Consider the following 26,427-nt stretch of genomic DNA (forward strand, 5'->3'; position numbering starts at 1 on the left):
AAACGTATTATGAAAATGTATACGTGGGAGAAGTCAGCTGTGAACATGCTTTCAATATAGAGTACTATACTAAGGATTTCCTGAAGGGAATGCAAGTGATTCCAAATGTGTATTTTGTATGTGGAAGAAATGCCTACGTGAGACTACCTGACAACTGGTATGGATCATGTTACCTAGCAATTGTCTTCCCCAAAATATATCATGCACAAGACTTAGAGATCATCGAGGGCAAGACATCATCGAGGGGAAGGAGAGATATAGGAGATGCAGAAATGGTTGGAGATGTCTTTGGAGCTATGTTCCCTCTTTTGGGACTAATCCTTAATGATGTTAAAATTAGACGACTGGCAACAGTCGTCGACAGGTTGTCTGCCAGCACTGCTCAGTCCTTAATGCTGGTAGAAGGAGAGATGCAATCGATAAGGGCTATGGTTCTTCAGAACCGTCTTGCGTTAGACGTCCTACTAGCAAAAGAGGGCGGAGTCTGTAAGGCTTTGAAGGTCCAGGAATGTTGTACTTACATTCCAGACAATTCGAAGCCCCTTGGGAAAGTTATTAGGAACATAACTGATATTCACAAGGAGATCGAAGACTTGAGTAGAGAAAATGTCTGGGAAAAGGTGGGCCACGGAATGAGTGAAGTTGGAGGGTGGATCTCCACCCTAGGCAAAAGCTTTGTGTGGTATATACTAAAACCTATCATCATAATATTGATCTGTGGGATCATATTGTGGGGATTGGTGAGGGTATTCAAATGGTACAGAGCAAAAAGGTCAGAAAGGGCCCAAAGAGAGCAGCTGCAGAGATTGGCTGCCATACAAGATAATCAGTACCGGAGTCTGAGGGCTCTGGAAACGCAGAGACAAGTTATGCTAGCAATAACTGCAGTTTAAATGTTAGTGATGACCCCGAGAGGTCATCAAAGGGGGGAACTGAGAGAGCGCAAACAGACCTAAATGTATGAGTGCATCACACTTACCCGTAGTAAGCACAAATCATGAGGAGAAATGCCATGAGTGCTAGTAGTATCTGCAATTATATTCTGAATGTATAGCTAATGTAGAGGTTTAAGTAGAAGTGGAACTAATACAGAAATGTGTGACACTATATGATTTTATTAGATGTGATTATTCCTGAATCCATGTCGTGTAGCTGCTAAAATGTAAGATGGCATGTGGTTAAACGCAGAATGTGGTAGGCCTCAGGGCCAGAGCTAGAAGGGAAGGTTTTTCTTTTCACGACATAGATTGCACTAATGTTTTGGTCATTGCATTAATGGGCCATGATTTATAGATGTGTTTACTGAATAATAGAATAAGAGTATTAACATGCTTTAATTAATGAAGAAGTTGAATGCTATAATTATTATGAGAAATGCTGTAGGCCTGAAATGTTTTAACATTGATTTACACGTACACGTCTGGGCCGAGAAATGTTGCGAACCTTTTTGGAAGTCTATGAGAGTTGGGTTCTTGGCTGCAGATGTCTGTCTGCAAGAGAAAAGGGAGGATCCGATTATAAATAAAATGAATAGAGGTCTGTTCAGTAGACGGCCCAGACATGGAGGAGGGTTCCGGAATGTTTAAGGGGTATCAGCGGGCCGGAGAAGAGTCTGAGAAGCAAGGTCAACTCCAACGTATGAGGCCCAATACAAAGCAGCATGGAAAAAGCCAGAAGCTACACCACGTGAGGGGCGTCTCATGAGGGGCGTCTCAAATGTTGTTGACTGTTTTGTATTAGGGACAGCACCCCTGGGTGGAGTTAGAGCAGATGCCTGAGGACCCTTTAGAGAGCGGATGGGTAGGCAGAGAGGGGTCATGACTGGAGAACTATAGGTTTTCACCAAGAGACTAAGAGTGAGTGACTTCCCTTGGGGGTCATTCACTGCTGACACCTTTTGTTAGGTTGAGACTTGGTTAAGTAGGGATACCATCTAGAGCAGGGTAGGGACAGCCTAACCTGTGTGTCTTTCCTCCAACTTAAATGAAGGAGAGATCTCAATATGCGTCAATGCTGATAGCTTTATTATTCTTAGAACTTGTGCTGGTAATTTCCGTTGCTCGTCTGAGGGCTTTCAGAGAGCACATGTATGTAGTTGGACCTGTGTATCTCGTGAATCTCATTCTGAGATGCCTGTATTTGCAGCTTATCCTAACCTTACAATAAACTTTTGAAAGCTAGAAGTTGTTTGTGATCTTTTGGAGCGGAGTCCTTTATTGGGTGAACTAACTTGGTAAGAGAGGCACTTTCTTCCTTCAATGACAGGCAACAAAGGTTCAGTCGACCAGATCGGGGTTTAGATCAATAGTGATAAGGTATCGATCAAAATCTCGCCCTTCCAATATTAACTACAAAAAGTTTTGACTTTAGAATATTATCCACCAATATATCATGTATACATGTATGTGGTATTTTTACAGCACAAACATAAGGGCAAAAGGCAACGGAGCACTGTACAGGGAGAAAGACAAGTATAAACTCAACAAGTGCTAGGAGTGGTAGCTGGTTTATGGGCCGTTTATGCACTGTGATGAAATCGTTATTAAAGAGATGCGTTTTCAACTCTTTCCTACATTGTATGGGGACACTGTTCAGATCCTGGAGGCATAGACCATGCAGCACTTCTGCTGCTGGATTTTTGTGTGGACTTTGACACCGTATCGCAAAGCCGCTTATTGGAGCGCCAGTGGAGCTATGGGGTCAGCCACCGGGCCCCTAAAATGACTGCCATCCTTCTTGAAGGGCCATACTTTTGCAGGTTTTCCAGAAGCCTTTTTGAGTGAAGGTACACCCACTGGTACAGGGCGTGCCTCAGGGCTCCTCTTTGAGTCCCACCCTGTTCAACGTTTACATGCACCCTTGACTGGTGTCATTGAGCATCACAGCTTTGATATTTTAATGGTATGCCGATGACGCTTGGTTGATCACCACCGTACCTCAGAACTCGGACAGTGGGGTTGTCTCCCTGAGGGCCTGTCTGTCACTACCTGAAGTTAAACACAGGTAAGACGGAGACTCTGATCCTGGGCAATCAAACTGCCCTTTGATCTCCAGACTAGTGGCCAGTGCCTCTTGGCTCTTTTTCTTCACCAAACGGTTAAAGGTAAGACTTTGGTCAAACCAAATGCCCACGTCCTTGACCCTAGCAAGAACCTGGGCATTTGTTTTGACCAAAGTCTCACCTTTAATGACCAAATTATGGCCTTGGAAGGCAAGTGCTTTGGGATCCTCAAGTCACTGAAAACCTTCATTGGTCTCCAACCATTATCTAATCAAAAGACAGTGATCCAAGCCTTAGTCATCTCGCGTTTGAATTATTTCAACATCTTGTTTTTGGGAGTCTCTCAGTCACTCCAGTGAGTTCAGAACTCAGCAGCTCGACTGTTGCTAAATCTTTCTAAATGGATCTTCATGGGCACAGCACTTCTCAAGCTTCACTGGCTTCCAGTGAAGAAGTATGCTGCTTTTAAAGCTCTTTGTTATTGCTACAGAATTTTCAGCAAGGCTGGTGCGACCTATTTGCATCCTCATTTTTCACCTTAATCTCCTTTGCTATGACCCTCTAGTGCTCGGACACTCCTATAGGAGTAGCTATGTGCTTTATAAGCTTATTTATTATTATAGATGGAAAGGCCCGCTGTCTTGTTTTTACTTTTTTACACTTCGTAGTATGCAGTCTGATGGTTTCATCTGTGTGTTTTTGCCGACAACCACCAGAGATGGTGAGCATGTCCACCATATAACTGGGTGTCTTGGTCTTCTTTGCTTTGTAAATAATGCAGCTTGGTTTACAGACAGTGTGGGCCGGCAGGGGGAAACAATGATAGCCATCAGAATGGTATCTAAATGTAGATAAGTATAGATTCACCATTATTAACTGCACACCTATATATCTTGAAAACATATGTACAGAGATTTAGGGATAAGAATAGTAAATCTATACTAGCTGAAGGATAGAGATGTAGTCGAACATCTCTACTGGATATTTTTGTTGGCCGAACCATGTGGATAATGTTCTATTCCAGCAGTACAGCCTAAAACTCGCATCTTTATATTTGACTCAAAACCTCACCGCCACCTCATCCTCTAAAAGTTACTATATGAAGAGGATAAGGCTAATGTCACTTTGTTTCACCAATCACTGTGTACCTTTTTTGTTGGTGTGGTGTAGTATTCTGCAATTTGGCTGTGAAGTTCCTCATATTAGGGGGGGTTCTCGGGCCATATTGGTTTTATTGATTGTGGCAAGGGTCTCATGACATGAGGCTGTGTAATGATGGATCAGCTCTATGTGTTTAGTTATAAAATGTTGGTTTAAAGAAATAGCCATTGTGTTGGCCAATGTGGAGTCATTGAGGTGTGTATGTGTTTTAGAATGAGGGCACCGGAAGACCTTAGCATCTACTGCAATTCTTAAGGGTGAATGGCTGTCTAATGCCCAGCCAAATTATCTTTGTTGTTCATTGTGTCAATGATCTAGAGACTCACAGAACTGTCCTATGCTGAGGTCAAAGAAGCTGATGATGAAAAGAAAAGGGAGATGAGAAACCTGCGAAAGGATGTTGATGTGTTACTGGCTGGCACTATGGATGGTTACCACAAAGACGAACTGCACTTTTTGTTTACCTTATTGTTGAGGTTTAATGAAAGTAAACAAGTTATTGAATGGATTTATAAGTTATACTTCTATAATGTCCACAGTTGCATAAGACGTGTAACATCAGAATGTTGATAATATTCACCCAGCAGATAAGATTGCTTCACGTATGTCTTGTCGAGCAGGCCATCGTCTTACCTATCTGCCTCTATAACTTGTATGAAACTCATGGGTGCAACTATGTACAGCAACCAAACTCTACACCTCAGGTCTGACTAGAGGACGACATATGCAAAATAATCCTACCTGCACTTTGCAGCTGTTAAAGGACGAGTAGGAATCAAAGCCGGGCTTCCAGGACAGCAGAATCCCATGTGCAGAGATGTTCACTGCCTTTACAATGGTCGGTGGAGAGGGAATCCCTTAGGAATATAAAACATTAAATACAGTATTACTTTAAGCATTACAAATATGTTGTATAATGTATGAAATACCTTTTGAGTACAGCATCCACTTAGGGCAAGCAGAAACTATTTCACTGATATAGTGGAGCTCAGATACTGATGAACAATACATTAATTTATATTCTGACAACTGACAGGCACAAAACAGTGCAAGGTGCATGACATTGTACACATTTACATCATGATTTCACAACTCACTTTTGAGGGGGTGTGGTGAAGGGAAGTTAAGAGAAGAGGAAGGAAAGAAACTGTGGATCTGATAAACTGCTAAAGGTTTTAACGCAGGGGAGAGATGAAGGACAAGATGATGCAGAGGAATTGAACATGTTTGAAAAGAGATACATGATCCCGGAGCACACAGAGATTATCGAGCATGCCTGTACACGGGCAGGACGCCACGAAAAGCGACAGACTTTGGATTTTGAGGGAAATTACCATTTTGGACTGGATAATCAAGTCCTACTATCACTCCGGCTGATGACATAAATACGTTTCTTTACGCCACTCTACGTTATTTCTACCATATTAATACTCCGGAGGCGTGCTGTCCCATTACTTATGACCAAATAGCCTGGGCAACACGGCGCACTTCGAAATAATCTCTTGCTAAATTGAATAGTGCACAAAATTAGGAGGGGGAACGCCCACAAAGACCTCTAGGAGTGATTTTGACATTGTGCAGCCTTGACGAAGCCGTAGGTTTCTCTAACCTAGGCGAAACGCGTTGGCACAAGGATTGGATTTCTATGGAATAAAAAGATTTCTTTTGCAAGCAGCTTTACTTTGGAGTGGAATTTGGACTCACATATTTGATAACTTTATATAATCTCTGTGTGCTCCGGGATCTTGTATCTTATGTAGTTTTCAACAGTGGTTGAAAATCAAGGGAAGTGGGCTGTTTGCTCCCAAAACTCTTGGATGCACCAGTTATATTATCAGAAGATGAAGATTTAAATGTTTATTTTTATATGAGCGCCTGCTACCCGTAACACCCAAAAGTTTTGTATGTTTGAAAAGACTTTTGGAAACAATGACAGAGGCCTCATACCATCTGAAACACAAAGACTGCATAGTAGCAGCTCTCGCACCAGACCCACCGGCGTAGCTAGGGGGGGGCGAGGGGGGCGGTCCGCCCCAGGCGGCACAATTTTCAGGGCGGCAGCCGTGCGGCACTGGCCCCTTGCGGCGGCCTTTATAATTTACTCGGGGACACTGAGTGTCCCCAAATAAATTATAAAGGCCGCCGCAAGAGGCCAGTGCCGAGCGACCGCCGCCCGCCGGCTGAAGTGCAAGCTCTACGCACGCACATGACCAGCTTGCAAAAAGCTCCAGCGCGTGCACCTCCTAACGTGCAGCCCCCGACTTCTGGTGCTGCCAGGGAGAGGGCGTGCAGGGGTTGGATGGATTCCCGAGTGCGCTCGCACACCCTAAAGGGTGCCTCAAATGTGTCAGCGGGAATCAACCCCTCCTGCGAGCAGCAGGGGGGCACCACAGCTCAGCAGAAGATGCGACCCAGGAACAGGGCATCCCGAGGGCCACAGGATTTGCAGCAGGCCGTCCAGCCTCTACCGACACCCAGTGCAGTCAACCCTCGGGTCTGCATGGGCTACCGCGAGGCAATGCATCGATCAGGCCTCAAGCCACAGTCACGTCACTCTGGGCCCAAAGGATTTTAGACACTTTGCTGCCTCGATCGGGCAGCATCAGCCACATGAGACCGCTCAGCACAGGTACGCAGACAGGCCAAAGTAAGTGATTAGGGTGGTCCACCCTCCAATTTAGTGACACCCCTCTCCTCACTCACCCCCCTTTCCTCGAGCTTCGGTTCTTCCACTGCCTGCCGGCCACAAGGAGCAAAGAGTATAAAATCGATGACCTCACAGAAATTCTGTAGACTTTTAAAGCTCTTTGTGTATTTTATGTTGATTGTTTCAGTTTCCATATTTTTACTTTCCATAACATTCAAATATTGTGGCATTTTCATCATCCTTAGAAGAATGAGATGCGTTAGTAGAGCTGGAGGCTCTGTAGTTTGAGAAGGAGCAGTATTTTGAAGGTGGGAAGGGCATTTTACAGGTGAGATGTTGTTTAAGACTAGAAGGTGTACTTTAAAGGTAGGACAGCAGAGTGGGTCTGAAGAGGCAGTTTTTAAAAGCGGAGTGTAGTGTGTGAGTTTTGGTGATATAATGTGAGGGTAGAAGGAGTAATTTAAAGGTTGGATAGTTTAAATATAGAATGGGTTAATATAAGGCAGAGGTAGTGGGAGTATGGAGTAGTTTGGGTGTTGAAGGGGTAATTATGTTTGCATGCATTTATTGATCTAGCACATACTAAATTCAGCACACTTGTGAGCAGATTTACCAAGATTCACACTATGCGCAATAGTCTCTCTTGTACAACCATATTTACCATTGTATTGTATTTACTGCACATTGTGCCACAGTGATGGCTTCAGCCACACACATGCAAATAACTCTGTTATTTGTGACAATTAATATGATTTTTCAGTTATACAAAGACAGAGAAACAATACTTTGTATGAGTTTTGTGTTTTGAGTAAACCCTTGAATACAATTCTTTCATGCAGACAGCCTCCTAAGGGTAAATTGGGCACTGTTTGTAATTTTAGCGAATATCACACCTAATATGCTTTGAAATATTTTGGAATTTCCCACTGCCTGTTGTTTGTACTGGGCTACTCTAGTTTTTATGGCTTTAGTTTAGTTGATATGGCTTTGCTTGGAGTTCTAGGCCTGTTGGTGTGGTTCCTACCCCATTACACCCAATTTGCAAGAATTCTAAGGGGTTTTGTGCTAAGCGACTAGAATTAGATTACTCAACATTATGTTGTTACATATATATATTATAATGTGTGGAATAATAAAAAGTAAGATGAGACAGGGTGTATTTCAGTATCAGTAAATAAGACCTGTTCTAGAAATCCTTGGTATAGTGAAAGGCAAGGGGCATGGGGTATTAAGGCTGACATTGTGACATCGAAGATGTGCTCAGGTAAAATGGGTCATGCTGAGTGCGCAGGGTAAGTTGATACTGGCAGACTGAGTATAGGAGTAGTAGGTAGGAGGTGGGGACAGTTTGAAAGTTGGAAGTATTTAGAGGACAGAAGGGATGTGATAAAATATAGGGTAGCTTCGGTGCTGGGGAGGAAGTAGGAAGGGAATAGTTTACAACTGGAGATAGTTTCAGCATTAGAAGGGGTAGTTTGAAGGTGGAGTTCGCATGAAGGTAGGGGTAGTTTGTTTGAAGGGGTGACTTTGTTCTAGAAGGTAGTATGTGGAGATACTCTGACTGTAGGCAGAGTTCTTTGACAATGCAGTTCTTCTGCGGCTGGGGCAGTGGATGGCTCCACTGCTCTCTCCTGGGAGGGACACGTGGGATGGCTTCTACTGAGCTCTCAGGGGGGGTTGGGGGGAGTGAGAAGGCTTCCACTGCAGGGCTGGTACTGCCCCAACCACAGAACTCAAGTTAGTCTAGTGATCAGGTACATTGGCCTCACCTGTAGTATCTTGAAGGTGCTGCCAGGGGAATCATGGTCAAACCCAGTGTGGCGGACCGGTCTGCAGACATTGCTGAGGTCATGAACGGGCAGATAGGGGACAGGGAACAAGGGTCCTGCACAAGCTTTGATGTTATGAGTGAGATGTCTCAATCAGGGTAGGTAGAACTGATGTAAGTTTTGGGTTTCCTTCTGCTTTTCCTTCAGCGGCGTAGCTAGGTGGGGGCGGTCCGTCCCAGGTGGCACTATTTTGGGGACGGGGTCTGTCTAGCCCTGGACCGTGTCATGTATGTGCATGTAACTTGCATGATCGAGGTAACTATTAGCGACGATACTACGTGTCCCTCGGACCTCTTTCAGGTGCTCGCCGTCCTTTTTCCCTAGCACCCCCGAGGGGGGGCGGCAATATGAAGGAGAGCCCCGGGCGCCACAAGCTCTAGCTACGCCAAGTGGAACTTTTCCTTACAGAAGTGGATTTCAGAACAACAATGTGGGTATTGGTTCTCTTTCACCTGAATGCAAGCGAGGCTCTACTTAGTGGCTCCCTAGCGACCGCTTTGGCACCTTGAAAAGGCATCCCACATACAGAGCCATGCCTTATCATGGTGTGAAAAGTCGACCTAATCACTCTAAAGAAGAAGCTGCTGACTAACTTACAAGGTCTTCACAAACAACATCTACCATACTTGCAAAGAGCAAAGAACTTCTGGCTAACAACCCCAAACTAGGACATCGCCGGAAACGTAAAGGTGCAAGAAGAAAAAAACCAGACGCAGCCATTTGCATACATAGGATTTGGAACACTATTCTCAATAACATTTGAGTGACTCCAACCCTTCTGCAAATCAGGAAGCACATGAAAACTCATCTTTTCAAGGACCACTTCCCACCTTTACACAAGAATGACCTATTTCCAGCCTCTTGCAAATTATTACATGGTTCCAGGCCTCTTATCAGTTCAGCATTGAATTATTTCCCAATTAGGTTTTTGCTGTAGAAAAACCATCACACACACAGGCACCTAAACCATTTAACATGCTAGAACCATCTATAATTGACTTATAATTGTACTAATTTAAGATGGTGATCAGAACCACTTCCTGAATTAAAGCAGTCTGAGAAATGAAGTCACAAAGAAACCAGTATAAAAACCATAGCAATCTGGTGAATCCTGACTAAGACAAAGACATCGACCATTTTGGAGGTAGGGGTGGAAATTCAGAATTTGATTAATAAACTTTCAATTTGATGCTAGTGAAACGGATGAGTTGGAGGGAGAAAATCTATCAACCTAACAAGGTTGTGGTAAAACCTCCATGGGCTATATATATGTTCAGTATTGGGATATGACATGCTCGAAGTGTGGAGAAGGGCAAACTGACCACACAGGGAAGAACATTAAATAATGGATTCTTAAACCAATGGATGAAGAATTTTGAAGAGCAATGAGGGCTGAATGTTCAAGAAAAGTGATTGATGAGATGGTATGTGCTATGCCTAATCTGGATGCGGAATTGATAACATTTCTTTTTTGGTTTGTCATGTAAGGCACTTGAATTTACTTGCTTTAAAGGGGTTTGGCTAAGTCTACCTGAGCCACTGGCTTCCGCTTTGCTCCAAAAACTTTAGCCATTGGTTTCAGACTTTGTCAATTACATCTTGGATCAGCCCACAAAAGTATTTTGCACTCACTGTTTTTAGGTCGAGCCTGTCCCACTCCGCAGGAATGGATAGGATCGAATTCATGTCAGCAAAATCCTCGTGAAACTAAGGGCTTTCAGCTGCTGTTTTGTTTACGTTCACGTGAACCACGTGACAGCAAGCTCCTTCGTGCAGGAGCTTGCCTGAGCCTTCCGCCTATCAGCCTGCCAGTTCTCCTCCCCTAATTATTCACTTCACTCCCACATCAAAGCCTCAGCCTCCCTCCCATGCCATTTGCTTCCTAACCAGCCTGCCTCGCATAATTGCATCAGACACTTCAAAGGAATGCGCCCTCCGAGATGTGCATTTCTCTCCCCCCCCCCCCCCCGGGTATTTTCTTTGGAAACAACAGACAACGTGTACACTATTTCAGCACATTCCAAGTCTGCAGTTTTAACTACCAGTCACCACGTCAGATTTTACTTTGTTGTTTTTTGCAGATTTATATAGGCGAACTCGACCCGAAGGTGCAGGAGCGCTTTTCATGAGCACTAGTTACGTTTGTTGTTTAAACAGTCGAAAGGTGGATTTACACAAGCAGAACTGTGCGTGCACTTCACTAAATCCTCGAATACCCCTGCGTGGTGACTGTGCCATTTGAACACGTTGTTAGATTCAGAGTGCAGAGTGCAGATTCAGAGTGCAGAGTGCAGATTCAGAGTGCAGAGTGCAGATTCAGAGTGCAGATTCAGAGTGCAGATTCAGAGTGCAGATTCAGAGTGCAGATTCAGAGTGCAGATTCAGAGTGCAGATTCAGAGTGCAGAGTGCAGATTCAGAGTGCAGATTCAGAGTGCAGAGTGCAGAGTGCAGATTCAGAGTGCAGAGTGCAGATTCAGAGTGCAGAGTGCAGATTCAGAGTGCAGAGTGCAGATTCAGAGTGCAGAGTGCAGATTCAGAGTGCAGAGTGCAGATTCAGAGTGCAGAGTGCAGATTCAGAGTGCAGATTCAGAGTGCAGAGTGCAGATTCAGAGTGCAGAGTGCAGATTCAGAGTGCAGAGTGCAGATTCAGAGTGCAGATTCAGAGTGCAGATTCAGAGTGCAGATTCAGAGTGCAGAGTGCAGATTCAGAGTGCAGAGTGCAGATTCAGAGTGCAGATTCAGAGTGCAGATTCAGAGTGCAGAGTGCAGATTCAGAGTGCAGATTCAGAGTGCAGATTCAGAGTGCAGATTCAGAGTGCAGATTCAGAGTGCAGATTCAGAGTTCAGAGTGCAGATTCAGAGTTCAGAGTGCAGATTCAGAGTGCAGATTCAGAGTGCAGATTCAGAGTGCAGATTCAGAGTTCAGATTCAGAGTTCAGAGTGCAGATTCAGAGTGCAGATTCAGAGTGCAGATTCAGAGTTCAGAGTGCAGATTCAGAGTGCAGATTCAGAGTGCAGATTCAGAGTGCAGAGTGCAGATTCAGAGTGCAGATTCAGAGTGCAGATTCAGAGTGCAGATTCAGAGTGCAGATTCAGAGTGCAGATTCAGAGTTCAGAGTGCAGATTCAGAGTTCAGAGTGCAGATTCAGAGTTCAGAGTGCAGATTCAGAGTTCAGAGTGCAGATTCAGAGTTCAGAGTGCAGATTCAGAGTTCAGAGTGCAGATTCAGAGTGCAGATTCAGAGTGCAGATTCAGAGTGCAGATTCAGAGTGCAGATTCAGAGTGCAGAGTGCAGATTCAGAGTGCAGAGTGCAGATTCAGAGTGCAGATTCAGAGTGCAGAGTGCAGATTCAGAGTGCAGATTCAGAGTGCAGAGTGCAGATTCAGAGTGCAGATTCAGAGTGCAGATTCAGAGTGCAGAGTGCAGATTCAGAGTGCAGATTCAGAGTGCAGATTCAGAGTGCAGAGTGCAGAGTGCAGAGTGCAGATTCAGAGTGCAGATTCAGTGTGCAGAGTGCAGAGTGCAGATTCAGAGTACAGAGTGCAGATTCAGAGTCACCAGGCAGGCTTTGACAACAAGGTAGACCAGAGCGCGGGGGAGCTTAGCCTGTAAGGGTATGAACGCCATGTTCCCTGTAATTAAGAAGCAGCCTATTCAACACTTAAGACAGTAATGTCATCCCATCTGCCAAGGCCTGCGCTGGCTGGCAGCGCGCCCCTGCCTGCTGCTGCTTCTGTTACCCACCTGATCCTCGGAGACCCGCTTTGATGCAGCGTTTGCAAACACAAGTTTCTTCGCCGGGCTGGCGGCGCGCGCAGGAGATAACAAGCATTGGCATCGCCAATAGGTCTCGCTTGTGGGACCTTATAAGTATTTAGTTTTGCAGCACAATATCCTTGTTGCATAATCGGATATTGTGCTGCAAAACTAAATACTTATAAGGTCCCCAAGCGAGACCTATTGGCAATGCCAATGCTTGTTTAATTGGCTGTCCTTGCATTTATTTCTGCCTCTACTGGAATGCATATGGGGTGATTTTACATTTAAAATCAATTGGTGAGGTACCACCAATTGAAACAATGGGAAACAATGAGGAGCAAGCGCTGAACAAATCATCAGGAAAAAATGACGGTACATAATATGAAGCAGCACTTTTTTCCACAGCATCAGTTATTCAGATGTGTTTGTCTGCACTCTAGTTTAAAAGGTTGGACATTGGCATGGTGTTTGCTCTCCCGACCTGCACACTAGGCAAATGACAAACCTGCCGGCATTCCCAATGTTTGGGAGCAGGGTCAAGACTGATTTGCATATGGCTGGGATGAAACTGGAATGGCATGGGGAGCAAAAAAAATGGATTTAGTCCCGGATCTGAGTACTTGGGTGAATGTATGAGATTGTTCTGCATTCTGTCCATTAATTTTTCTTTTTGCATTTGCCACCCCGACTGGGACAGTTATGCTCAGACGTGGATTCCATGCTCTCCATGCCACTAGAGCCAAGCTAGCTTGGCGAATGAGGGGTGAAACCCCGAAACTGGTTCTAGGATGCTTGTTTCCAGTTGAGGGAGGACCTGGACTGGAAGTTCAGGCTGGACTGTTCCCATAGACAGCAGGGTCAAGACTGATTTGCATATGGCTGGGTTCAAACTGGCATGGCATGGGGGCAAAACAAATAATGGATTTCGGGCCAGATCTCTGTACTTTGTTCTGCATTCTATCCATCAATTATTTTTTTTCCAATTGCCAATATTTATTTCATTAGGAAAGGATCCAAGAGAGAGCCTAAAGTATACCCTAAACAGTGCCATAATAATCTATGTGATGTAAATGGACCTTAAGCACACATTGTCAACATAGTCAAAGAGGCTCATCTCAAGGGAGCAGAAGGGAATATAGATTCACTAAGAGGTTGGAGACAAAGATCAATTTCAGCAAGGTCCGAAACTATTTTAATGAAAATTAGTCCTAAGTTGGATCTATGATGAGCAAACAAACAAGTGTACAGACAAAAGATTCACTCTTCAGGGTAAGTAGTTATTAATGGATTGGGAAAGGATTTTTACACGTTGACTGCATTGATAGTGTTCAGAGTAATATAAATAGAGCCACAAGATGAAGAGGCCAGTTGCCAAGCATGACTCAAGGTGAGTATGGAGACTGTTACTGGTTCTTTCTGAACAAAGGTCAGAGGAAGGATTAGGAGTTTTTTACAGCAACTGGGAAAATACTGCAAAATATATGTGGATTTTAGAAACTGTACAAGGAACAGCTTTTAGAAGAACCATTGCAAGAGAAGGAACTGAGGAGTTTTGTAGGAAGGACAACAGAAGCCGGAGGACTTGCAAATGTTGGACTATGGGGTCATTATAATAGTAGATAATAGTTAGATGTATGTTAGTACAATTTTTGGTGAGGAAGAAAGACAAGAGATGACGACAGGCGAACAAATATGAAAAACTTAAATGGTATTCTGGTCTTCTGGCACTTCAAAATGAAGGGAATCTATCTTACGTTGCAGAAAGCAGATTAGAAGGCAAGCCCTTCCTCACCTTTAGGCTATACAGCGACTGGCAAAGGTGACACCAATGTGATAGCCCAGAGCCACAGGACATTTTAGAGAGTGGCTACAGGCACTCCCTAGCAAAAGGACTATCCAGTCTCTTTAACTGGGATCCCTTGCATTTATCGTGTGTGAACATTTCAGATGGTGGAAGTAATGTGGGAGGGGTACGTGTATCTGTAAGTTTTTGCATGACTTGGTGTATTACTGAAACCCATTTGACCAGCATGATGTGCAGAAGATGGTGGCTTTTCGTTTGGGAAGATTGGCTTTGTCCAAGCTGGACAGACAGACTGAACATTTTTCTAGGACCCTTCTTAAAAATCTATTTTGCCTGGTGTGTGAAGAGGGCACCAGCTTGTTCCTTTGTTCAGAGAAAGTTTCCCACTTCTTCAGTGAAAGCTGCCCATGACCCGCTTTCTGTGTTGATTCTGGTTTCCAATGCATCAGGAACAGATGTAGACATTTGTAAGACCGACAATGATACTCTAAGTGTAAGGGAGGGAGAACATACATTTTATTTATGGCACATAGGCCTGCATTGTGCATTAATTCCCTTCAGCAGCAGCATCTAAGAAACATAACAACACAATAGTGAAACTTAGGTCTAGAATGTCTCTCCTCTGTGCATATCACTCCAGCACCCCAACACTCTTTTCTTCTTATAACTTCTGACACTAGATCCAATGCCCTGGCTTCATCCGTGCCGGTTTTTCTTTCTTTCGCCATGAGTACTGGAGCTTGAAAGCACAACAAATAAACCTTCTAAGACTAATGAGTAAGAAAACATTAGCATCGCTCCTTAAGTCATGTTATTACACTTTATGCCTTAGCCAAAATAACTGTATTTCCTAACAGAATGGATTTTAAAATTTGTCATAGCCAAAACAGCCTCCTGCATCACAACTTACACCCATTTCACGATTGAACCAGTCGACACTGCTCTGTAAGGCTTCACTTATGAAATAAATAGATAGTCCCCACCTGCCTTTTGGAACTTAAACTAGCTCTACAGATATGCTGCTGACACTCCTTCAGGCAACTCACCACACATATTTTGAGGTTTTCTGCAGACTCAGGATAATAGGTAATATGGTAAAGTAATATGATTTGGGATTGTCTTTATCCTCCTCAAAATTTCAAAGTAACCCCATACGGATAATAACACTGGTTACCTTGACCGCAGAAACTCTCCTTAAAAGAAACTAAACATATCAGCAAAGCCAATTTCCAGCTCATCTCCCTTAAACTCAAATGCCGATTCACTGGCCATGATTCAAACAATCTGAACACCAACTGTGCAAAACCAAGGTATTCCTTTCAGTCAAACCTTTATTCACTCAATTAATGGCCTGCAGCAACGGCTGATCATTAAAAATGCATAGTTTTTTAACACAACCCATTCTTGAACATCTCTGTTAAAAATGAATATTATCGCCCTTAATTCAGAAGCCTTCGTGTTGTTTAAACAACTGTCCATGCACCAGCTTATCCAGAGCTACCATATGCTCACTATCTCCCTTCCTTGCACCCAGTGCCCAAGACTACCTGAGGAATTCTGAAGCCTCTCATGAAAAGATAATCTCCCAAATTGTAGGATATCTTCTAAACAAAATGGCTGAGAATGCCAATCAATATCACAGGTTGCTCCTTTCCTCCCCAACCCCCAATCACACCCTATGTTGCCAGAATTAAGAAACATTCCTCTATCATCAACTCCATGACTCCTGTAGACAAATGTTGATACATCCAGAAAGAAGTGATTAGCGCCCACGGACAACTCCGCCTTCTCCCCTTCATCAAAACCCCCTACAATATAATAAAAGGTGAAAATGCATAACTCTTTATATTCCTTCAATCCACCTAAAATGCATCTACTGCTATGCCTCTGAGCTTGAATCTCCAATACAAGTTATGCCAACGTTGATAAGTCAGCCTGCTCACATACATGTATCTTCTTTAAAAAACAATTGAGCCTCCATTCGGTGTCATCCACCAACATATCTGGAATTCCAATCTGCTAAATCGTACTCCTGGTTGATAAATACTTTGCTATGAATTAAATATTGTGTTCTCATATAAAGATGGTATAACTCCTTCGCCAGCTCTGTTAACTGATCAACCTGCTCCCACCTACGGCACTTCTAAATTAACTACTGACACACTGCCCATGTGCAATGGGACAAGACAACTCCACAATTGATCTCTGAAACTCTTCAATACAAACTAACCCTTTCTAAACATTTAGTGTGTTGATCCTTTTCCTTCTCTGATCATCTCCCTTTGTCTCCAGGAGATCTAAATGAGCTCCCTATCCGAGACAACTAGCATTTGCTTCCTTTAAAAAATGCTGTGATGTGCACAAAATAGCACACTCGTTGCAGACCACTAAATTATCCATCCTCCATTTCCACTCATCTTTTACTTCCTCTGACAAGTTCACCTTGTGGCCAAACCAAAAGCCACTTTTTCTTAAATTTCTGGCGCCAAAGTTTGAAGAGTTCTAAAAAGCAAAGGCCTTGGGGACACCGCTTGAACTGAAGACAACAGGCAGATCCCTCGACCTAAACCCTCAAATTGACTTTATCCCTGTTCAGTAAATGGCAAATTGCCATCCTTATCAACCTTACTGTCCACCTAGTAAATTCAAAATCCTCTGTAATGTGGCTACCTGTAGACTAAAACCTCTATAGTCCTGCATGGTGTCATTACAGATTTGTCCTCATTGATCATAAATTCCAGATTACCTACTAATAAACTCCGTAGCGTGTTTTAAATGCCTCCTAATATTGCAAAACAATCAGTATGTCAACCAGATATATAATCAATACGACATTTCTTTCTCTCAAATAGGTCGCTACTAGCACATCATCACGATAAAGCACCATGGACCAGAGAATGCTTCAAAAGTTAAACAAAGTGAAATTGAAAGAAAACCTGCCTCTCCCCTGCAATAGGAATAGTTAAATAAGAATCCTACTGCTCCAACATTACTAGCAAATCTCCTTCCCTAACAAAAAGAACAAGCATTTGCAATGCAATAGGTCTCGTATTAACAAGAGTTTAAGCTACTGGCATTGTAAATGACAATGCCTTTTATTTATGTTTTAAAAACGAAATAAAAAATAAAAGGCATTGCCATTTGCAATGTCAATAGCTCAAACTAGCGTAAATGCAAGACCTATTGCATTGCAAATGCTTGTTTTTATTTGTTTGGGAGTCCTAGACCAAGCCACTTAACATGCTTTTATTACTAAACATTCTCTTGCGTGTCCTAAACCTCCACAAACGCTTGGAGACCCAACATTTTATCTGATATACATACAATTTCAAAGGCTAAACGAACTGGGTGGAGGAGATACAGCTTTGTACAGTTTACATAAAATAACCACCGGAGCAAATCCCTGCTCTGCCATCCACACCAGATCACATGTCCTCTGAAACAGTAAACATGCCTGAGCAAATTTACCCAAAGAAGACCCCTCGACTTTACAAAATTCTAGGATAACAAAAGCTCCTCCTCAACCCCCCCCTCTCCAAAAAAAATAAAAGCTAGAGCAAATACAAATTTTCAGTATGAAACAAAATCACCTACAATAGTTCTCATAAGGAAGAAAACTAACCCAAACGTAGTGCCTGAACTTAAACCCAACAAACAACCGATAAGACATGAACCGAGCTTTAAAGGCTAAGCACACAACATGGCCTTATTGAGCATAAATGCTCTGAGACAACACCTGCACCTCATCAGCTACAGAACCCAAGCCCATTACGTTGCCTCCAAACAGGCTCTTCCCCGTAGGTTCTGGCTCTATAGAGGCTGAAGTGAATTTTACAGAAGGAAGGTAAAGGACTACAAACCGTCAATGTGACCCAAAATGAAGCGCAGCCACATCCTTCAGAGGAGCGCAGAAATTTGCTACAAAGAGGCAAAAAACCCAGCAATATGGCGTTTATCTAAAAGTACATTGAAATGCATACATTGAAATGCAGAGCATTTTGTGTCAGCCATAAACTTATCACATAAAACCTAGCTTTTACAAAAAAACAACCATAGATTGCAACCCGATTACTGTCCATCTTAAAATACATAACGATATATAGAACAGTTTAGCATGAGCTCCAAAAAAATCATACAGAAGAGAACGGCTACATGAAAAACGAGACATAAATGTGCCTTACTCTGTTCCGTGGGGCGCTGATAACACTATCAGAGCTGCCCCACCTCCTTCTACCTTCGTGCACAGTGAGGTAAAAATAAAGAACTAACCTTTGAGGCAAAAGGAGAGACCAATGGATACCCTTTTGGTGGCTGTTGTCTACTAAGTGAAACCAGAAAACCTGCATTTATTGCGACTTTTTGTTTAACCAAATTGTGTGATCTTCAGCAAATGTTTTGTTTTACCGAACCTCTTTTTTTTAGTATCCAATATGAAAGCAACTTCATATACGGCCAGGTTCAGAATACAAGCTGTACAAAACTTATTGTTGCCCCTTGTTTAAGAATCTGTTCTATATAAAGGGTTAATGTGCTTTCTAGTTCACTAATGGTGCTGTCGCCCAGGATGGGGGTGAGGACACAATGGTTCTATGTTCATGTATAACAAGTCATAAATAGCGCGCACGCTGCTCAGGAGGGGCTCGGCCCACCAGGGCCCTCCTACCTGCAGTGTCCCCTCCCCGTAGAACACCTTGTAACTTGGACACATGCTACTTTTTCTGCACCGTTTGCTACCTCTTGTATTTTGTTTGCTCACAATTGTCACCTTTGCCTCAGGAAACGTAACGTTTGCTTTTGTAATTTGTTCACTTGTAATTTTCTCATGTATCATTACTGTTCCTATTGTGAAGCGCTCTGACACCTTCGGGTAAAGTCCGCGCTATATAAAAACGCATACAATAAATAAAAAATAAATAAAAAATAAAAAACTACAACTCGCACTCAGTGCACGCCGACACTACACCGTGTCCTTAGAGCCGGGATCGCGTCACTCCTGAAGAGCAGCATGGAGAAAGTTATTCACCCGCAGGGCCAGGCTGTTGTGTAGAGAGCTGCTATGTGTATATAGGCTGTGTGCAGGGAGGGGCGCGTCCTGTTCAAAGCTGTGCCACAACACACTACACCCCATGCGCCTGCTTCCCAAGGCAGAAAGGGGGTCTACTAAAGCGCAACATCGCACACTTAAAAATAAATGCGAAACAGAAAGCATCCGGCCCTGGAGGAGACCTGGGAGGCTGAGGGCTGCCCGCGCATGCGCTGTACGTGGATCTTTCGCGTGTTCTGCAGGCGGCTCGTCCCCAGTGGCTGCGCGTGCGGACATGAAAAGCTGCTGCACTTTAGTGAGTGCGGCGTGGACCATGCGGCCGAGGGAGGGGGCCGCCAAAACGCCCAAGGAAAAACATATAGCAGAAGTCCGGCGGGAGCCTACCCCGCCTTCATGAATGTCGCATACTGCGGCCAAAGTAGGATTTCTTTCGGGGCTCCTTTGATCAAGACGGACCCTCGCGCGGTGGTGCAGTAAGCTGCTGAAGACACAATACCAACGCACAGTCCCCACATGAGCTAGTAAGTAGGTCGTGATGTACATTTAGAGCGAGCGTGCGCATTTTGAAAACAAAGAAATGATGTAAGCCTGGTGAGGACGGAAGAGGGACAGGAGATGGGCACATCGTGCTACGTGCGAGTTCACGCATGAGTCCACATTCCCAGTCCAGCCTGCAGCCTGCACGTGCCCATCTCCTGCATCCCTTAAAGCCCTTGAAAGCATAGTCGACGACTCTAGGTATCGCTGGCGACAGCGCTTCGCGCTGTGTTGCCAGGTGCGAGACCTAAAGATGGAGCACCTCCAGAAGACATGCATAGTTGTTGAATTCACTAGAGGAAAAACACAGGACTGACCTGATAAAATGGACAGGGCAGAACCACTCATCTTTTCAAACTGTGCAGAGAACTTTCCTGTCAATATCTTGAATCTGGACCGCTCCTTAGCCACATCCTTTCAAACTGTGAGGAGAACTTTCCTGTCAATATCTTGAATCTGGACCGCTCTTAGCCACAGAATAATCAAATAAACCTATGGCATATGCAGAAAACACATTACTACAATCCGATGTTAACAAGTCAATACAATCACATTTGAGGACCCCTGTCTTTATACAATGCCAAGGACATTATGTTTATTTGTGATAGCTTTAATTGAGGGCCTTATAAGGATTATGACCTACATGTATTACCTTTCAGTGTCACACAGCTCCCTTGCTTACAACTCACACAGACATAGTCAGAGACATGTTGTCTGCGTCCTGAGTGAGAGGCAGTCTTTAGAGGGGGCCCTTGATTGGTTAGACTCCGGAATAGTGAAAGCAACTTTGGCGAGGTGTTATAGAGATAACATGGCGGGCTTGCCAACTTCTAACCTGCAGTGGAAGCCTTTGTAAGGAAAACAGAAAGTCGGTGAAACGAAACCGCCAAGCGCCTTTAATCTAATTTTAGGACAAAGTTCAAAAGTACAGTACTACTTGTTATAAACTAAAGTTTATAACGTGGCATGTGTTGCTGCACTAGAAGCCAAGGCTGTACCCTTATGTTTGACATTTATGGGGTTGTAGAAACTTAAGTGTTTGCCAGAAGTTGACTTCTAGGACTTAAGGATAGGCTGTTTAACATCGATAGTTCCCACCCTCAGCCCCAGAGGTCACTCTGGAGCCAGGGTGGAGTGCAGGAGGCGATGGGGCCTAGGCTGTTTCCATTGTTCCACTGAGTAATGGGGAATTGCTTGGGAAATCGGGGATAACCCTCTCGATTCCCCTAGTAATTCCTCATTTTGGGCCCTCTTTCCCATAGACAGTCCCTTGAGGAAAATTGACCTGTCCCTGGAATTAGCATGAATCTACGAATCCAGATGGAAATCATGGCCAAATAAGTATGATCAAGACTCTTGCAATAGGCCCCTTCAGAATTGCCATGTGAGTTTTGGGGTAGGGTAGGCGCTGTTAAAATATTCATTAAATGATTTGTGCCTCGTTCAAATGATACTATAGCAAATATGATAATGATTCATGCTGCTGTTGGTTATTAAATTCCTCTTCAAAGCTATCCATAAAAACAATGATCTTGTGTACCCATATAAGGGTTATGGCTTGGGAGATAATCATTGATTAGATAACAATGAGGGACGATTTGGGCACTGTGTTTATTTGAAGCAAAATTGGGGCAAATCAACAACTGAACCTCAAAAAATGTAATTCGGGTGCAGAACTACGCTGAGCTTACAGGCGAGTTACTCTATTACTCTGAAGTACAACTAGACATGGGAACGTCGAAATAAAAGAGAAAGAGAAAATACATGCAAGAGGGGAATCAGGTACTGTGGGAAATACTTTGGCCTTGCACCTCACGTTCAAAAAAACACAGTGGATAAAGGAAACCCAACTCCCTCCAAAACCTGATGACCCTCAAGGGACGCAGAAAACTAAATCAATACAAAAAAAGGGTTTCACTTTGAGACTTTCAAATAAAGACCTTTTTTTCTTGTAAGCCTTTCACAATCACCTGCCTGTTCCGAGTGCCTGTCTGAAATGAAATGCAACTGGTCCAAACACATAATGGGTGAATAACAAATGAGTGACTGATGTTGATCCATCAAAGAAATGTTTCCAAAGTACTGGGTTCCAGATAGGAGGTGACTATACCCCCTCTCCTTTTAGGTAAGCAGCCTTTCCCAACATGGAAAAGTCCTTTTTTGCTTCTCCAATAACCCCATGGTTGCTCAGCCGTTGATGGTGGGAATAATGACATGTTTTCATTTGTTATGTTTAACCCAGCTCAAATTTTTGCCTCCAAAAAAACATGTGGCTGGAACATGCAACTTTCATAGTTTGTTATCATTTGTACCGCTAATGTTTGTGTGCATCAACTCTTTTGAAAATCTGGTGCTCGCCAGGAAAGTCCAGCATACCTCTCCCTTCCAAATTGCTGGTCTGGGGCTACAGAATTGATTGCAGTGTCACTCTTTCTGCCAGACTTGTAAATAGGCCAGGCCAAATCTATTGCCAAAAAAGATGAATTCTCTGGAGTAGCCTTGTGAACCATCTTGAGTAACTTTATCTTTCACTATGGCAGGATGATGGGTTTGTTGTGCAGGGTCTGACAGTCAGTTTGCACAGTGGGTGTGTAATTGACCAGCTTGGCAGACAGTTGTGCCTGATGTTTGCCCGTTTTCATGAGACTGAATTTTCTTGAAGAGTGAGTTATTCGGCTGATGTTGAGAGTTGTGGAAAGCCTGAGGGAGGCTAGTGTTTTAGATTTTAACAGGTGCTACCTGTGGAAAGCCCTGCATAACAATTTCAGGATGCGAGGCTAACCCAAAAGGTCCACAATTATGCACTATACCTAATCTAAGCCATTGGCAGCCCTCTCCTGAGGATTCTGACAAAGGGGCACTGGTCCCATCTAAACCAAGGCTTTCAAGAGTTCTGGAAATGGAGAGTAAATGCTGAAGCATCACATAATATCACCTATCCCATAGGTGCAACAGGATCCCAGACAGTATCTTACCTACATGCTGGGTTGGTGCTGGCTCATGTCATGACAGCCTCTCAAAGGAAAGGTGGAGATTATATATATAATGTCATTTTATTAGATGATGTATTTAGTTATTTTAGGTCTTTAGTTTCTATTGTTGGATGATGCGTTTGGCTCACTGTATGGTCATTGGTCAAGGTATTATTCTACTATAGAATGTTTAGATATGTAAGCTTGAATATAGAATCAGCTGGAGGGATCTCCTGGGCTTGCTGGTGCTGTGGAAGTTGTTCTATATTGTTCTTCAAATACATCTTCAAATAATTCTGCGGATCGAAGTCTTCATCTTCACTACACAAACCAATTTTATGCATTATATATTTTTTTAATGTGTATGTTTTTCTTAATTAAAAGGCGTTTTATACTAAAAGGTTTTTTTGTCCTTGAGCAGAAACCAACTTATTTACTGACTTATTGCAGATTATAAATCAAGGATAGCAGCGTTTTTTGTAGTTTTTTTTTAGAAGATCGAATCCTAATCTAGGAGTCTTCAACACTCTCTGCAGATTCCTTAAAGAGGGAAAGGTTGAAGTCCCACAATGCGCCACATTATGCAACAAGAGAATGGCATTTGTTCCTGCAAACCAGGAATGCCCTCAAGTTTAGAGACTCTGTATTGTTTATGATTTAGTAACTTATGGATTTGGGCAAGAGGAATAACGCCTGGAACCCAGCTGTTATCCTGATGTCTATACTCAATCTGTGAGTATGTGAAGTTACTAGTAAGGCGTGCAGGAACGGAATAGATGGTGCACTATCTACTTTGTGTGCAATGCGCATCCACATGAGTACCTCCCAAAAAAGAGTTTATCTCACAAAACCTCTATGTCTCTAGTCCTTTGGGGGGCAACAATAGCAGTGCATTGTCTAAACTTCTAAAACGTTTTGGCTCTTATTAAGTGCTGGACAGGGAAAATCGGGGGCCTAGTTTCAGGGCTGTGTTTGGGGTGTGACAACCCTCAAACACATGCTTTCTTGACTTGGTAGTTGGATCTGGCTCCCTCAGTCGGGTCTGCTATGTCTTTAAGTTGGTTTTTCTCCTTGTCCTGATTTCACTCTGAATTTATAACTGGTTGATTTTTTGGATCAGGAATTTAAATATATTTAGGACTGGTTTACCAAAAAAGTAGCAAATCTGCACCCATAGAAGGACTCCTTGAATGGATGCTGATTTTCTACATTTTGGTATTCACAATCATGGGCAGTAGTGTGGCTCACTGGTTAGAGGCGGCAGGCCTGAGAGCAGAAGTCAGCCTGGGACCAGGGTTCAATTCCCGACGCGGCAGGGTCGTGGACCTTGGTCAGCGGACTCGATAATTCTCGCTTCGGTGCTTACTCTAATCAGGGGTTCCACTCGGCAACTCTGGGCATTAGCTTGCCTAATCTCCACAACGGCCCCACCAATTCCGGAGATGCCTGGCTCCACCTTGGGGACTCCCAGCAAGGGACCATCCCACAGGGAAAGCCAGGACGGGTTCCCCAGAGTTATACAGCGCCGGGACGCCCCGTTGCTGGGGCAGCTGTGCGCTTTACAAGTATACTACATTTACATTTACATTCACATTTACTACTATCGATAAAAACGAGCATTTGCAATGCAATAGGTCTCACACTTGCGAGAGTTTACAGTATTGGCATTGTAAATGCCTTTTATTTATCTGTTCTGCTATTTAACACATAAATAAAAGGCATTGTCATTTACAATACCAATAGCTGAAACCCTGGTAAATATGAGACTTATTTCCTTGCAAAGAAGCGCTGCCATTGTCCAGGGCTGCTTGGGAAGTGAAAGAGCACATGTGCTGAATGTTGCAGGAAAGCATGTCGCGACTGCAGTAGGAGAAACTCATTTGAAAACCAGCATTAGATGATGCTGTGCAGCGTGAGGCCTGAGCGTGCACCAGGATCTGTGCATGAAAATCAGCTGTGTGGGAAACCAGCATTAGTCTTCTGTGCAGTGTAAGACACAAACGTGCACCATGACCCGTGCATTAAAAACAGCTCTATGAAAAGCCAGCATTAGAGTGTGCTGTGCCTTGTGAGACATGAGCGTGCACCAGGGTTTGTGTATGAAAACTATCATTAGTGTGTGCTGTGTAGTGAACACCAGCTGTTAGGGAAACCAGCATTAGAGTGTGCTGTACAGCGTGCGGCATGAGCATGCACCAGGATCTGTGCAGGAAAACCAGCCATGTGGGAAACCAGCAAGAGAGAGTGCTGTGCAGCGCGATACACAAGCGCTCACAAGGACCCGTGCATTAACGCCAGCCCTGTGGAAAACCAGGATTAGTGTGTGCTCTGCAACGTGAGACACGAGTGTGCACCAGGATCTGTGCGTGAAAGATAGCCGTGTGGGAAACCTGCATTAGAATGTGATGCGACGCATGAGATACAAGCGTGCACCAGAATCTGTGTAAGAAAACCAGCATCAAAATACGTGCAGTGCCGCGCAAGTGTACTGAGCAGCGTGTGGCACAAGAGTGCACCAGGATTTGTGTAGGAAAACCTGCCATGCCATGTGGAAAACCAGCATTAGAGTGTGCTGTGCAGCCTGAGACAAGAGCGTGCAAAAGTATCTGCTTACGAAAACCAGCCATGTGGGAAACAAACATCAGAATATGCGTCACCAGCGTGCACCAAGAGCCACTTATGACAATCATTTGCAATGCAATAGATGTCGCATTTGTGCGAGTTTAGCTATTGGCATTGTAAACAATAATGCCTTTTATTTATCTGTTTTGCTAATTAACACATAAATAAAAAGCATTGTCACTTACAATGCCGATAGCTCAAACTCTTGTAAATGCGAGACCTATTCAAAGAAGCAGCCGCCATTGTCCGGGGCTGCTCGGAAAGTGAAAGCATGTATGGCATGCTGAATGTTGCAGGAAAGCAGGTTGTGCCTGCAGTAGGACAAATTCATTAAAGAAAACATTGCTTACAGACTAAAAAAGACATACCATGTAACAACAGAAGTAAAAGGGCCAGTCCTCATGGGAGGTTACAGATGTAGACAAGGCGGTACTAAGGAGGGACTAACAAGCCTATTAACGAATCAGAAACCAGCAATTACGAAGGACAATGACACAAGCCAATGACAAATATGGGATGAGAGTGGGCGGGGCTTCTATTCCATACTCCAATACAGCATGCCGCAGAGCAGTGCATGCACTGCCCAGGCTCGACCTAAAAAACAAAAGGTAAGGGAGGAATGCTTGCAAATAGCTTAACCACTGGCAATCACTCCGGGTGGCACTCTGAACCCTTGTTTTTTCACCTACTGCACCACACTAGACATAGGGCCCGTTTTAGGATGAGGCAGATGGAAGGAAGGCAGGCAGAGTGCCCGAGGACTTTAGGTCGGGCAACCCCCACCCCCAAATTTAGAGATGTCTGCCAACATCTCCATAAATTGGCAAGACCCTTCATTATGGCAGTTCCTGTCAATGTAGGAACCATTTGATGAGCGGTTCCGTCAAATAAACATTCATACTTTCCCAATGTATTATATTTTTCAAAGATAAACTCCCCAAAAATAATTACCCCCACAAAATGGCAGCCAGGATATACCTGGTGGCAAGTGACAGTACATAAAAGCCATCCAACTATGTACTAAAAGGGCAGATGGTTGAATGGCTTAC

General features: G+C 43.7%; 1 protein-coding gene across 2 annotated transcripts in view; it reads right to left on the reverse strand.

Annotated features, from left to right (window-relative positions):
- MERTK (MER proto-oncogene, tyrosine kinase) overlaps positions 1-26,427 on the reverse strand; it is a 570,203-nt gene that overhangs the window by 215,466 nt on the left and 328,310 nt on the right. For both annotated transcript variants that reach the window (XM_078649038.1, XM_078649039.1), the window contains exon 6: positions 4,904-5,019. In XM_078649038.1, the coding sequence (XP_078505164.1) occupies positions 4,904-5,019 (116 nt within the window). The remainder of the gene's footprint in view (positions 1-4,903; positions 5,020-26,427) is intronic.

This window comes from Lissotriton helveticus, chromosome 6, assembly GCF_964261635.1.
Source record: "Lissotriton helveticus chromosome 6, aLisHel1.1, whole genome shotgun sequence".
NCBI lineage: Eukaryota > Metazoa > Chordata > Amphibia > Caudata > Salamandridae > Lissotriton > Lissotriton helveticus.